The sequence below is a fragment of the Sorex araneus genome, chromosome 1, assembly GCF_027595985.1.
Source record: "Sorex araneus isolate mSorAra2 chromosome 1, mSorAra2.pri, whole genome shotgun sequence".
In the NCBI taxonomy this organism is placed as follows: Eukaryota; Metazoa; Chordata; class Mammalia; order Eulipotyphla; family Soricidae; genus Sorex; species Sorex araneus.
This window is the reverse complement of record NC_073302.1, coordinates 94,823,598-94,838,455: the sequence shown is the minus strand read 5'-3', so window position 1 is coordinate 94,838,455 and position 14,858 is coordinate 94,823,598. Positions and strand designations below refer to the sequence as shown.

At 44.5% G+C, this 14,858-nt stretch overlaps 1 protein-coding gene across 1 annotated transcript in view; it reads right to left on the bottom strand.

The window, feature by feature from the left end:
- Window positions 1-6,915: 6,915 nt before the first annotated feature.
- Window positions 6,916-14,858, bottom strand: part of CCDC81 (coiled-coil domain containing 81) — a 34,742-nt gene continuing 26,799 nt past the window's right edge. Inside the window, exons 13-15 of the mRNA XM_055142828.1 lie at window positions 14,503-14,726; window positions 8,930-9,055; window positions 6,916-7,574 (exon numbers count right to left, since the gene is read on the bottom strand). Coding sequence (XP_054998803.1) covers window positions 7,433-7,574; window positions 8,930-9,055; window positions 14,503-14,726 — 492 coding nt within the window. The 3' untranslated portion in view covers window positions 6,916-7,432. The remainder of the gene's footprint in view (window positions 7,575-8,929; window positions 9,056-14,502; window positions 14,727-14,858) is intronic.

Below are 14,858 nucleotides of genomic sequence, written 5' to 3'. Positions count from 1 at the left end.
CTGTATCTCACGATGACTTGAAAAAGAAAAAAAGAAAAACGTCTATCAGTTGTCCCTAACTCCCTCTTGGCAGCCACCCTAGCACAGGACTGGGGATGGGGCAGTTTGGGGGGAGGCGCACGTGTTGCCAGGGCCCATGCTGCTGGTGACAGAGTGCCCATAAGCACACAGTGCCCATATCTACCCCTTGAGGTGTTCTCTCTCCTTCCCTTCCTCAAAAAATCTCTAAGTTAAACCTGTTCTACAGGCTACAAATAGTACCGTGGGTAGGGTGCTTGTGCTGCATGCAGCTGACCCGGGTTCGATCCCTGGCAGCTCTATGGTGCCCCAAGCACTGCCAGGAGTGATTCCCGCGTGCAGAGTCATGAGAAACCTGAGCATCACCAGGTCTGGCAAAAACAAAAACAAAACAAGACCCCCCAAAAATCACCTGTTTCACCTGCTCATCTTCTCCTGAGATTCTTTTTCATGATAAAGACAAGGACCTACAGGCCTGGCCAAGGCCTGGGACTGACTTTCCCTTCCTGAAAAGAGTGATTCCTTGCACCAAGCCTGAGTTCACCGTGCCCTGAGATCAGGTAGTGGGATTAACTCCTGTGCCAGGAGGAACAAGTGGACGTCAGGTGTGGCTTAATGGCTACAGAGCAAGACTGGCAGGACTTCGAGCCGTACCCTATAGGGAATCGTCACAGAGTTTATCAGTCCTCGCTTTCCCAGCCAGTCTCAGGATAGCAGCGGATCCGGAGAAAGTTATGGTCTCTCCCCCATCCACCTCACAACAGCCACCCGTGAGGCCCACGGACTTCAGTTCCATTAGTGTCTTAAAGAACCGAAATGCTGGGACCAGTACACAGAGACTCATTCTTGCCTTTATAAAACTGTGGGGGAAAATTTTAAATGTTTTTAAACTGGACAGGAACCTTTCTTTAAGTTCAGATGTTGAGGTCACACTTCGTGGTTCTAAGGGATAATGGAATTTCCAAGGGCATCGGAAGTGGAGGAAGGGTGGCCAGAAATATTTTCTTTTGTTGCTTTCTTATGTCTTACAAGTTCCATCTTCTGTCTCCTTCAGCCTCTCTGCTCTGCACCATCCCCACTCACACTGGAGTGCAGTGTGTCAGACTACCATGCGAACAATTTCATGGTCAGTGAGTCCTTACCGCTCTCTTCTCTTCATTTCTCTCTTATCAAAATCTGCTTTAGCCAACCTACAGGCACCATCAGGGGAATAAAGAATTTCACAGGGGCAGGACAGACAGTACACGTTGTAGGGAGCTTGCCTTGCACATAGCCAACCTGGGTTTGATACTTGGCACCACATTTGGTTCCCCAGGCCTGCCAGTAGTGATCCCTGAGCACAGAGCCAGGAGTAAGCCCTGAGTGCAGCTGAGAGTGGGCCTCCAAACAAATTTTTCAGTAGAATATGGAAACACAGGGTAAAAGATAATTTAATTATATGCATCTCTACAAACTTCACTGAAATTTGACAATGTGTGGAGCCCCACGACAACAGTGGGCCTGGAGTGACAGTATATTGCAGGTGGGGCACTTTCCTTGCATGTGGCTGACCTAGACTTGATCCTCAAACCCCATCCCCATATGGTTTACTGAGCCTGAGGAGTTATCCCTGAGCTCAGAGCCAGGAGTAGACACTGAGCACCACCAGGTATGACCCCCCCCAACAACAAAAGGAAAAGAAATGTCACTAGCCATTTTATAAACCACTACGTTCCCCACAGCTTTTTTCCTTATCATTTCCTGTGGCAAATCCAGTCAGATAATCGTGGCTTTCCCCTCTTCTTTTATAAAAAGAATTCCTGGATTTCGTGTCAGCTTCTGCAATGCGGGTAGTTTTGAACACAGAGAATGTCACAACAATTTAGCTTTCACTTTAGCTCAGTCTCAACCATTTGCTGATATTCCCTTATTAACCTTGATTATCTTCCCTGTTCTTTTCTTCTTTCTGTTCAGTGCTCTGAGTATTCTCCAGGAGCCTCTTCTGTTTCCATCACACTTTTATATGCAACAGATAAATCATGTCCACATCCACCTTTCCTACTGTCTTCACTAATTCTGCCCTTTGCTGGCATCACTCAGCCTGCTGGGCCAGCTTTGCCTGGTACACTAGAGTCCCTGTCATGCATGTCTCTAGCAGGGGCTGCCTTATGAGGTATCTGTTGCCCTCTGAGCTTCTTTCGTCCTGCATTCATGAGAGCAAAGTCATGGAGCAAGACTCCATGTAATCTCTAACTGCATGCAAATGTTGTATATGAAAATGTATATTAGAAAAGAGTCCATTTTTTTCATCAGATTCTTAAGAGTTCATGACTGTTCTAAACATTAGAAACCATTCAAACAGGTAGTCCTTTGAGCACCATCATTCTGGGAATTATAGAACTTGACAAAAATAATTCAAATTGGTTTAGAAAAAGATACATTCAGGTCTAATAAGAAAGTTGAATACAATATTAGAAGTTAAGATCAGTGAAAAAGATAACAAATTCTGAAGGTTTTCTCAAAACACTGTCCTTTTTCTTTTTGAAATTTTCTTGTTTGAGGGGCATTTCTGGCATTATGTGGGAGCCACTCTTGGCTGAGTGCTCAAGTTTAACGGGCTTCAGTGTGGGACATGGAGTCTTGCTAGCTAATGTGTTCCTATCAGGCAAGAGGCTGCCAGGACACATCAGGAGAATGGACTTAGGATGGAGTCAGTGTTCACCATAAGAAAGCACAGTTAACATTTCTAGGAACAGGAATGGACTGTGTTGAAGACAAAGTATTCAGTGTGTGTTCAATAACCCTAACAACAAGGGAACATGTGGCTGCGGCTGCGAGGAAGCACATTGCATATTTGGCTCCGCCATGAGACCACAAGCTGTACATCTCAGGAAGGCAGAAACCAAGGGATTTGGCTGCAGAAGTCATGTGAATGTCACTCATGGTTCATAATGAGTGACTGTCTTGTGAGAAAAATCAAGGGACACATTTGAAAATAAAAACTATTGGATTCCAGAAGGGTGGCTATTTGTATTTGTTTTAGAGGACAGAAAAATGTTTTATTGCTCTCTTTGGGTTATTTTTCTAATCTGGAAAGAAAAAAGCCCAAACTCTTAACCCTCTCTTGCATACTTGGTGTTTTGTTGTTTTTCTTTTTTCAAAACAAGTTTTGTGAAAAATTGCTTTCCTAGAAGAATTTGAGCAATACATACATTATAGATGTGCACTAGGTAGCTTTCAGTGGCTTGAATGTGCATCACCAGGTTGATGAAATCTAGAGTCTGGAACCCTGGTTATTGATGCCTGTGGTGGTACTTTACTTTACTACCCAACACTGCGTGGTCTATCTACATTTTCCTCTGAAAACAATTTTATCGACAACCATCCTATTTACTTAGCATTTAGCGACGTCAACCATTGACTTAGAAAATACTAGTCAAAGACTTCCATGAACTGTACTGATGGGATCAAAAGGTGAAACTATTTCAACATCAGTTTTTAGTCTGTTTTTTTTTTTGTTGTTGTTGTTTTGGTTTGGTTTTAGTTGTATCTGGCTGCATTCAGGGCTTACAGTTTGACTCTGCACTCACAAGTAGTTCCTGGAGGGACTCGGGGGGCCACACGTGGTGCCCAGGATCAAACCCTGGTCATCCTTATGAAAGGAAGTGACTTACCTGCTGTACTATCTCTTCGGACTCTGAAGGGATTATATTTACCTTCATACCTCCAGAAGGGCAGAGTAGAAGGTAGAGCCAGAACCATCCATATCTCCCCATCTTTGTAGATAAGAAGGCAGGTGGCAGGTCTGAGGCCATTAGTAAAGTTAAATAGATTCTTTTAATTGAATCACCATGAACTACAAAGTTATTCATGATTACATTTCAGGTGTACAATGTTCAACACCAATCCCTTCACCAGTGTCCACTTCCCTCCACTGGGGACATTGGTGGAGATTCATTTTTAAAGCGTGGCCAGCTTTTTGATAAGACTTTATAACTTATTAAAATCATATTTAGACTCTTTATAGGCTCGGGACTAGTCCCTCACACATAAGAATAAATCCACTGAAAAACCCAGGTGTGCGGGTTTTGTGGCTGAAATCTCCAGGCTTGCGTGGAGTTGGGGATGAGTCCCAGCCCCCCATCTCCCTGTGCTTCCTGCTGCCTGGCAGTCACACCTACAGGCTACCTCTGGGTGTCACATAGGCTCATTCAAAGCTGTAATCCAGAGATTTGCAAATAAATCTCAAAAGAGAGCAAAACACTGCAGAGATGCCTCTGGACCCCAAAATCACCACCCAGTTAAAAATTTAATTCCAGATCTAGCACCCTATTTAAAATTTTCTAATTCCTGGAGCAACATCTCATACTTTATACACTGATATACTAAGAGTAGCACACCACATTTGATGGGGTATAAAATAGAAGGCAACTGATCTTGAGATACAGATTGATAGATTTGTTTTAGATAGAAAATGTTTTATTGCTAATATATAGTTATATAAATTATATATATATTTGATATGCCAAAAACAGTAACAACAAGTCTCACAATGGAGACGTTACTGGTGCCCACTTGAGCAATTCAATGAACAACAGAACGATATATATAACATATATATTAGCACACAAGGCTCAACCTGTAACAGCAATGTTAGTGATCTCTTACACAGGGGCTTAATAGCTCCAAGGCGAGATACAACAATTTCACAAACTTTCCTCTAAGGAAACCTTTTTGAATCATTTTTAGAGGATTATTCATAGTAAGCAACACAAAATAAATTATTTAGCATCTGCATTTGCCAGCTTGAGTGGGGATATTCTAAATAATGGTGGTGGGAAGGTATAATGGTGGTGGAATTGGTGTTGAAATATTGAATGTAATAAATTATTGTGAACAACTTTGTAAAAATAATTTTTTAATAAATAATATTTAGATTTCTTTTGTGATAAATCTTATTTTTAAGCCCACTTGTGTGAATTACCATCTTGTTTCTTTAAAAACAAACAGTGATTTATAGTAGCAAGGAAAAATTAGCAAATAACCTAGAGTTATTCTCTTACAATGTCAGAGTAATGGCAAAGGAGAATGTGGGGATCTTTTCATTAAAATCCCAACATACATGCACTTACTCTAGGTCCTAAGTCTAGCTGCTAAAACTTTTCATGCTAATTTTTTTTTCTTTTTGGGTCACACCCGGCAATGCTCAGGTGTTACTCCAGGCTCTGCACTCAGAAATTACTCCTGGTGGTGGTCAGGGGACCATCTGGAATGCTGGGAATCGAACCCGGGTCAGCTGCATGCAAGGCAAATGCCCTACCCGCTGTGCTATCACTCCAGCCCCTCATGCTAATATTTTAACCTGAAATTTTAATCTCCATATTCTTTTTGTCATTTAGTTATTAATTTTCCTGGGTTTGACCTGTTAAGTATTCTTTGAGATGATACATATGCTTTTCTTGGAACTATGAGGTTACAGCTGAATTCTTTTGTTGTATTTACTTAAGTACCTGGCACAAAATGCACAACCTAGAGCAATAACTTTACGTAAATGCTCATAAGTACTATCATTAATATAAATGTCTATCCAGGGACCAAACAGGTAGTAGAGAGGCAGGGAGCTTGCGTGCACAAGCTCTGGGTTCAATCCCAGCACCCCAGAGCCCCATCAGAAATGATCCCTAAGCAAAGAGCCAGGAGTGAACCCTGACACCACTGGATGTGGCCAAAAAGTAATAATAAATAAATAAACAAATAAATGTCTACTCGGTTATAATTTGTGCAATATTTTATATATGTAGTAGTTGTCATTGCTTCTCTGTAAAATATATATATCAGTAATTTATATATATACATGTCAGTAGTTTTTTTGGTAGGAAACAGAAATATATTCCAAGCATACAGAAGAATATGAACTTCTGAGGAAAGGCGTCTTTTGGGGGGGATAGGAAAGCAGGGAGAAGGTTTTGGTCATGCTCAGGGGCACTTTCTGGCTTTGTGCTCGAGAGTGAACCCAGTGATTCGAGGAGGAACATGAGCAGTGCAGGGAAGAATGAAAGCTGCTAACTGCCTGCAAAGTAACTGCCTGAGCTCCTGAACTAGCTCTCTGACCCTGAGCTATTGTTTTATACACTGGTTAGTGATGACTTAATCTGTGTGGAGTGGTCTGAGAAGAAAGAAAATGCAACATAGAAAGTTTGGAGAGAAAGTTCCAGACAAGCATACTTGTTGGTGTAGAAAAAGAAACATTAGCAACAAAATTTTTCTGAAGGGGGGCTGGAGCAATAGCACAGCGGGTAGGGCATTTGCCTTGCACGTGGCCAACCTGGGTTCAATTCCCAGCATCCCATATGGTCCCCTGAGCACCGCCAGGAGTAATTTTTGAGTGCAGAGCCAGGAGTAACCACTGAGCATCGCCAGGTGTGATCCAAAAAGAAAAAAAAATTGTCTGATGGGATTGGAAAGGTGCTACCTTCAGACAGGACACTTCCCTGGTACATGGCCAATCTGTGTTCAGTCCCCAGCATCCCATAGGTCCCCCAAGCACTGCCAGGAGTGACCCAAAAACCAAATTAATAATAAATTTTGTCTGATGTCAGTTTTAATTAATATTTTTCTCTTACCTATTCACGGACTGGAGTGATAACACAACGGGTAGGGTATTTGCCTTGCATGCAGCCGATGACCCGGATTCGACAACCCGGAATCGATTCCTCTGTCCCTCTTGGAGAGCCCAGCAAGCTATCAAGAGTACACACACACACACACACACACACAAAAAAAAAAAGAGTACACACAGCAGAGCCTGGCTAGCTACCTGTGGGTATTCGATATGCCAAAAACAGTAAGAAGTCTCACAGTGGAGACATTACTGGTGCCCGCTCAAGCAAATCGATGAACAACGGAATGACAGTGACAGTGCAGTGACATCTATTCACAGTTCATTTCTCCTTTTTTTAACCGTAGTAGGGCAAAGGCATGCTTTAGCTATATCCCTCACCTAGAGTTTCCCCCATTTCTAAGAGAGGAAAGATAGGAGGTGAAGGCAAATGGTCTGAGGTTCTTCCTTCAGAACTCAGAGCTTCTCTCATCTTTATTTAGGGTAATCGGGGTGCCTAGGGCAGGGGCTGAGAAAAGAGGACAAATGAACATGTTTTGGTCAAGACTGCCGTTCCCTTGGGTGAGCGCCGGCCTCCCCGAGGCTGCAGGTGTGCAGACCAGGCACACGCAGACCCTCTGGTGACGTATTCGGAGAGATGACATCTTCGCAGAGGGGGGGAAAAAGCGGCCTCCGTAGCCTCGGGTGGGGGTCGCCAGGGGCCGGCGGCGACGGAGAGGCCCTGTCCTCCCACCCGTCTGAAACACGCCGCTCCCCACCGCCTCGTGACAGCTGGGGCATAGAAGCACCGTCGGGCCTCGCGGCTCCGAGTCCTCCCTACATGTACACGCGGGAGCCCGTCAGGAACTTGTTGAGCGGCCACGCGTGGGTCTTGCCGTCGTTGGAGAGGCTGCGCTGGCAGCGCGTGCAGCGCCGGAACCGCGCGCACTGGTCCAGCAGGAAGAGCCTGTCGGGCGCGCTGCGGACAGATGCACGACCGTGAGCCCAGCCACCCGGCCCCCGCGATCCCCCGGCCCGGCCCCCGCGACCCCCAGGCCCGGCCCGGCCCCCGTGACCCCGCCTGCCCGCCGCGTGCCGTCCGCTGACCTCGCATCTGCTTCCAAGAGCGTCCTCACGGCAGCCCACCCCGGCCGCTCCCCCACCACACTGCCCCCTGCCCACGGTCACCGAGCCCGGACACGGCGGCTCTGCAGACCTCCCGGTCATACCCCGGGCAACGCCGGCAGACAGCGCCCGGCGGGCCTCGGTAGCAGGGACGCAGCCGGTGTGCCCGTCCAGGAGGCAGGGAGGGAAACCAAGGTCCCGGGAGAGAGAAGGGCAGAGAGGAGTGGACACACCAGGAGCGCAAAAGTTTGTAGGCTCAAAGCTTAAAGACGAAATAGACCATTTTTTTCTAGGACAGTTTTTCTTCATTGGGCCCTGTGGCCGCTGAGCTCTCCTGCCCTGCTGAAATGTCCATGTGGGTGAATAACCCTCTGCCAGGAGTATCAAGGGAAGCCTTGAAAAGAAAAAGCCCAAGCGCGCCGCTGAGAGTGGTCAGTGGGTCCAGGGAGATAACAGAGCCTGCAGCCTTGCACACGGCTGAGTCTGGTTCAGTCCCGGCCATCCCAGATGGTCTCCTGAGCACTGCAGAACATTTCCTGACTGCAGAGCCAGGAGGACCCCCTGAGCATTGCTGGATGTGGCCCCCAAACAAACAAAACAGTCCTGTTCATCAAAAAGGTGAAATAAGCCTTTAAAAATAAAAGTGGGGGGCTGGAGCGATAGCACAGCGGGTAGGCGTTTGCCTTGCACGCAGCCGACCCGGGTTCAAATCCCAGCATCCCATATGGTCCCCTGAGCACCACCAGGGGTGATTCCTGAGTGCATGAGCCAGGAGTGACCCCTGTGCATTGCTGGGTGTGACCCAAAAAGCAAATAAATAAATAAATTAATAAAAATTTAAAAAAAAAATAAAAAAAATAAAAATAAAAATAAAAGTGGGCTGGAGCAAAGCGGGTAGGGCCTTTGCCTTGCATGCCGCCAACCCGGATTTGATTCCCAGCATCGCATATGGTCTCCCGAGCACTGCAAGGAGTAATTCCTGAGTGCAGAGCCAGAAGTAGCCCCTGTGCATCGCTGGGTGTGACCCAAAAAGATAAAGAAAAAGAAACATAAATAGAAGAGTTACAGTTCAATATCTTCTAGGTAGCCACTTACTAATTTACTATAGTTACCACCTAAAACCTATCTGCCACCCAGAATTAGGGAAGATAATTCACATAGAAGAGTGGAATTTCTTTGCAAATAAAGAATTGGTTCCATCATGGTTACCTGTCAAAAGCCTTTGCTTCTTCCTCACGCTGCCTCTTCTCATGGACACACTTTCCCCAGTGGTCTAATAAGTCTTCATTCATGCTTTTCACTCTGTTCGCTTCAACAATTCTTTCTTCCAAGAGCCTAAAAAGAAGAGGAGAGTGTGAGTCTATTCACTGTGTCCTAGGAAGGGATTAGGAGTCCCATTCCTTTTAAACAAAAAATCACTAGGTTTGAACAGCAGCGAACACTGAGTAAACATAGTGAAGTTAATAGCTCTCAATTTGTGGGTCTATTTTTTCATCTTCAATCTGAATTAAATTAAGTTTGAAAACTTTTTTCAACTAACAAATTTAACTTTCATTTCCTTCAGAGTTAACCTAGCAAAAAAAAAAAAATCCCAGATGTCTTATCTGTCTTATCAAAACATTGATATTTTCCCTCTTATTGCAGCCTGTAAAATAGCCTAGCAGATGCTGGAGGTATTTTGCAGGACAAAGTAGACTGGAAGAAAAATGAACAGAAATGGGGCTGGAGCGATAGCACAGCACATAAGGCATTTGCTTTGCATGTGGCCGACCCGAGTTCAATTCCCAGCACCCCATATGGTTCTCTGAGCACCGCCAGGAGTAATTCCTGAGTGCATGAGCCAGGAGTAACCCCTGTGCATCACTGGGTGTGACCCAAAAGGGGGAAAAAAGAGAACAGAAATGACGAGGCAAAAAAATAAAATATAAAAAGTAGCAACATTATAAAGAAGGTAAAAATATATATGAATATTCATACATATGAGTGTATACATATACAATTTTTGGCATTAAAGCAACTGTAGCAACCTAGCTTTCTTGATGTTAAATATTTCTATTACTGGCCTCCAAACACAGAGCAGTGGCTGTTGATTATCACCTTAAACACCTTAATCACCACTCCAGGGGCCAGAGCAGGGAGGGCATTTGCCTTGCGGGCTACCAATCTAGTTTCAAACCCTGGCATCCCATATGGCCCCCCAAGCACTGCCAGGAATAACTCCTGAGAGCAGAGCCAGGAGTAACTCTTGAGCATTGCCAGTGTGGACCCAAAAAGCCAATAACTAACTAACTAAATAAAAATCACTACTCCAAACATGGAGCAGTAGCTGTTGTTGATCACATTATGTGTTTCTAGCCATACTGAGACTCTTACCAACTTTTCACAAAAGCGACCTCATTGAAGGTCCTTTAAACAGTTTAAGTCGACTCCACAGGGTTTTGTGCTAGAGCTAACGACTGCCACTAGGTGTCAGGATCCGCCCACAAAAGTTAGTAAATATGCCTTGTGCTGATTGATTTTTCCTATTATAGCATAGCCACAGGTTTATCTCAGGAGCACTGAGCCAATAGCTGTTTGTGCCATCATCCTAAAGATGAGATGACATCAGACGCAGAAAATACCAGTGTGCATCACACAGGGAAACTCGGGTTTTTTAATTAAAGCTCAGTTCTTACAAGAGCTGAATGATTGAATTACACTTGTCATTTTATTTTATTCATAACCATAATTTGCAGAGGGTGTTTGTTTGTTTGTTTGTTTGTTTGTTTGTTTGTTTGTGGGCCACATCCAGCAGTGCTCAGGGCTTACTCCTGGCTCTGTGCTCAGGGATTCCTCCTGCAGAGGTTCAAGGGATCATATGGGGTGCTGGGGATCAAACCCAGGTCAGCCAAACCCAAGTCAGCCACGTGCAAGGCAAGACCCTAACCACTGTACTATAGCTCTGGCCCTGGTTTTCTACACTTTTGTCTATGCTAGGGATCGAACTCAGGACTCATGCATGCATAGAAACGATTTTACCACTGAGTCACATCTACAGTCTTCTGCGGGGTCTTCAGCCTACTATTCTACTCGTTTCCTGAACTTTCTTGATACCATCCCACTAAACATTTGTAAAATCCATGAAATTGTAATGAAAACTTTTCTACCTTCTTGAGTCCAACTACTACTAAAAATATGCCTTTTCAGGGAAGTTCTTTGTTTTGTTTTGTTTTCATTGTTTAAAGATAATTTTATTTAGGCACACTAGAACATAGGCTATCTTAAGCAGCTTTCCAGTTTTATTTTGTTTGCTTTTCGGGTCACACACAGCGATGCACAGGGCTTACTCCTGGCTCTACACTCAGGAATTACTCCTGGCGGTGCTGGGGGACCATATGGGATGCCGGGAATCAAACCCCGGTCGGCCGCGTGCAAGGCAAACGCCCTACCCGCTGTGCTATCACTCCAGCCCCCAAGCAGCTTTCCAGTTTCATTGTGATGAGTGGCTAGAGAAAATTTGACTGTTAGGTGAAATTTATATCCAACATAACCAAAAAGAACACATATCTCAATTATATACTTTTTATTGTCATCCTAAGACAAAACTAACTATATATGCTAGAAATTTTATCTTCACATTTCTAAAAGTACCAACGTACATTTTGGGGTAAAAACTTAGCAATTTGTTAATGTCACTTGAATATCTTGAGGTTATACACCCACAAAAAAAGTTGCCTGTTTTAATCTATGTATTTCTTTAAAGTGCGTTCACTTTGCTGAATAAACAAATCTAAGAATGTATACTGACATAAACAACACTTCAACATTGAAGGCTAATAATTTGCCTAGAGTTTAAAAGTTATGTTAGAAAAAAACCTGTTTCCCATTTACATCTAGAGAACAAATATCCCTCTCCCATTCAAATCACCAATATTATAATAATACCACTCCATCTATCTTTGAAGGGTCCACTTGAATTATCTACTCTTTATTCACTAGCTCTGCACAGAAGTTCTTGGGTACTCTTGAGCACTTTGATGATTTGGGTTCATCAGGAGTCTGAGCATTGCGAAGCAGCCACAAATTAAAAATCGTTGTTCTCAGTAAGGTTGGAGAGCAGCAAAATGGGAAGGGAAGAAAGAGACTGAGTTGATATCTCAAGGCCAAAGGGCTGGTCAGAATGTTTAAAAACCCTCCCATGAAATGAAGTGGTCACTCTGGGCAGAGACAGGGTCCTGAAAGGGAGTGAAGTGATATGCATGGTACCCCAATCAACAACAGGACTGTAAACCACAGGGCCTAAAAAGGAAAAGGAAAAAAGTGCTCTCAACTGGGGAGATTGGTTAAGGGATCAGTGCTCAAACATTGTATCCCCGAAACTAAATCACGACTAACTTTTTAACTTTGTAATTCATATTTATTCAATGAATTAAAAAAAAATTTTACCCCAGTGCCCACAAACAGGTGACTAAAGAAACTGTAGTGTAGAATAACATTGCCACAGGGAGCTTAGGTTTACTGGATTAGTCCCATCACAGTGCTCCCATTCATCTGTGTTTATTTGTAACCGCTTTCTTTGTGCTCTGTTGACTTGTAAATATTGCTTTTCTCTTCTCTTTACTCCTTTGCATAGTTAATTCACAGTAATGTCCTTTTAGTATAGACACAAGAAGACAGTTAATGCTATGCTTTGTAACTTGGGAGTTAATTGACTCCGAATAATATTCACTCCTGGGCATCTGTTCTCTCGACTTAAGCCTCAGTTATCCTTACTTCCTAGCACCGCAAAAGCAGGGGCCTGACGAGGGACTGCATGGGCCCAGGGCAAGTAGTGAGCTACACTGGCATCGAAATGAGCCTAGCCAAAGCACCATAATACTTAACTATAAGTTAAGAGCATGGTTATGGACAAATTCTGTCATGATCCAAAAAGCAACATCTAGAGTAGGACCCTGCTAGGGTTACGAAAGATTAATCTGGCCTGAGCACTGTAGTCTGAGATCTATAGGAGAAATATCCCCAGGAGAGCTGCCCTACAAGCTCAATGTATATCTTACAAAATAACTAATATTAAGAAGTAGAATTAAGATACTAATTAAGTTATTGGACTGAGGAGAGGAGATACCCCTCAAGTGGTATTTCCGTGTACTTGAGCCTGATGGGGGATCAGGAAGGACTTTTGATACATTGAATGTGCTACCCACGGGGTGTGGTGTCTACTCCCAATGCTGGGGAGTTGGAGAGGGACAAGAGAAAGACCAGGACAGCAAGATGGAGCGCAGAGAGACTGGCAAGGGGGACAGAGGGAGAAGAGTGTAGGGGAAGAATGCAGGAGCAGGTGCGTGGAGAGAGAGACGCAGCTGCAAGAGGGAGCGTGGAGATGAACGGGAGAGACAGGAGGACATGGGAGTGAGGGGCGGTGTGACACTAGAATGGGATGAAACAGGCAAGTGGCAAGAATGGAATAAATGGCAACTGATCACCAACCAGCCTGGCGGCCTCATTTCCCCCTTCATCTGCCCATGGCATGGGCTATCCCGGCTAGGGAAGCAGCCTGAGACAACAGAACACGGGCTGCCAGAGAGACAGCCACTGGGGCTTTCCCTGGCAGCCCGGAGATTACACACTACAGTATGTATACACAATAGAATACTATGCAGCCTTAAGGAAAGAGAATGCAATTTGCTGCGACATAGATGGATCTAGAGAGTATCATGCCTAATGAAATAAGCCAGAGTGAGAGGATGAGACTCAGAATTATCTCTCTCATGTGTGGGAATGAAGAAATCTTGTGGGGGGGGGGGGATATCAAATGCCCAAGGGCAGTAGAAACAACAAACAGGAGAACTGGTCCTCATTAGAAAGCTTGGCACTGGGGCAGGGGTGAGGGGGATAAGTTAGGGAGGGGACAATGGAGGAGGGGAGATGTGCCTGACACTAAGGTCGGCTGGGAGGCAGGAGGGAAACTGGGGATGCTGGTGGAGGCAGTGGGCACTGGTGAAGGGCTTGGTGCTGGAACAATATACACCTGAAACTCAATCATAAGTATCTTTGAAATTTTATAATTCACAGTGATTTAATAAAGGCGGAGAAATGGACTGGAGAGATAGAATAGTGGGTAGGGAGCTTGCCTGGCCCATGACCAACCTGGATTCGATCCCCAGCATCCCATATGATCCCCACAGCATCACCAGGAGTAATTCCAGAATGCAGAGCCAGAAGTAACTCCTGAGCATTATCAGGTGTGGCCCAAAACCAAATCAAACAAAAGAGAAAAAAATTAGCCCTCCCTTGATAGTATGAAACATTAGACATCTTAAGAACCTGGATATTTTGTTTTTTAAATTAAACCTATTAGTATGCTAACATGGTATAGAGTGTGTCTCCTGGCTCCTCTGCATCATCCCCCGACTCGCAGCAGCCATCAGCATCGATGACTACACGCAGAGCTCTTTGAAGAAAAGAGGCCCAGTGGAAGTTAAGAAGAGCCTAAAAGTTCCTGTCTGGGTCCACTTGGGGACAAAGCACAGCTCTGGCTCCCCCTTCGGTGCCAACGGAGTCCTGCTATGAAAACTCTTCAAAAAGTTTGATTCTCCAGGGAAGAGAGTATACAGAGAAGAAACAGCAGGAGACAGAGAATCAAAATCATTTTTTTCTTAATAATTTTTTTTCATGAGAATGAGATTAAGAATGTAACAAGTTAGGACATCTTTCAGGTATCCTCATGAGGAGGAGGAGAAAATGGGAAGAAGGAGAACAGAGGTGTGGGGTAGGAGAGAGGAGGAGGTGCTAGTATCTCTTACTCTTTCCGAACATTCTGAAGGGCTTGTATGTCCCGGTGTTGGTCCATCAGCCCATCGATGACTCTCTTCCTCTGGTTGGAAGCAGCTCTCTTCAGCTGGTGCTTCCGGCATTCCAGTTCTTTCTGGTGACTGATCATCAGCGCATAACCATCATCCTTACCAAAAATGGGCTCATCAGAGTCTGCCACCGAGGCAGGAAGCCGAAAAGGTTTATCATTCTTAACCTGAAAGTCGAAGGCACAGAACGTAAATGGAAATGACATGTGTACAACTCTCTAGCAGGGTTAGGACATGTCACCATTTAGAAGAATGAAGGGGCTCAGAAACGACCCACTGTATGACATGGAGGGTATTCA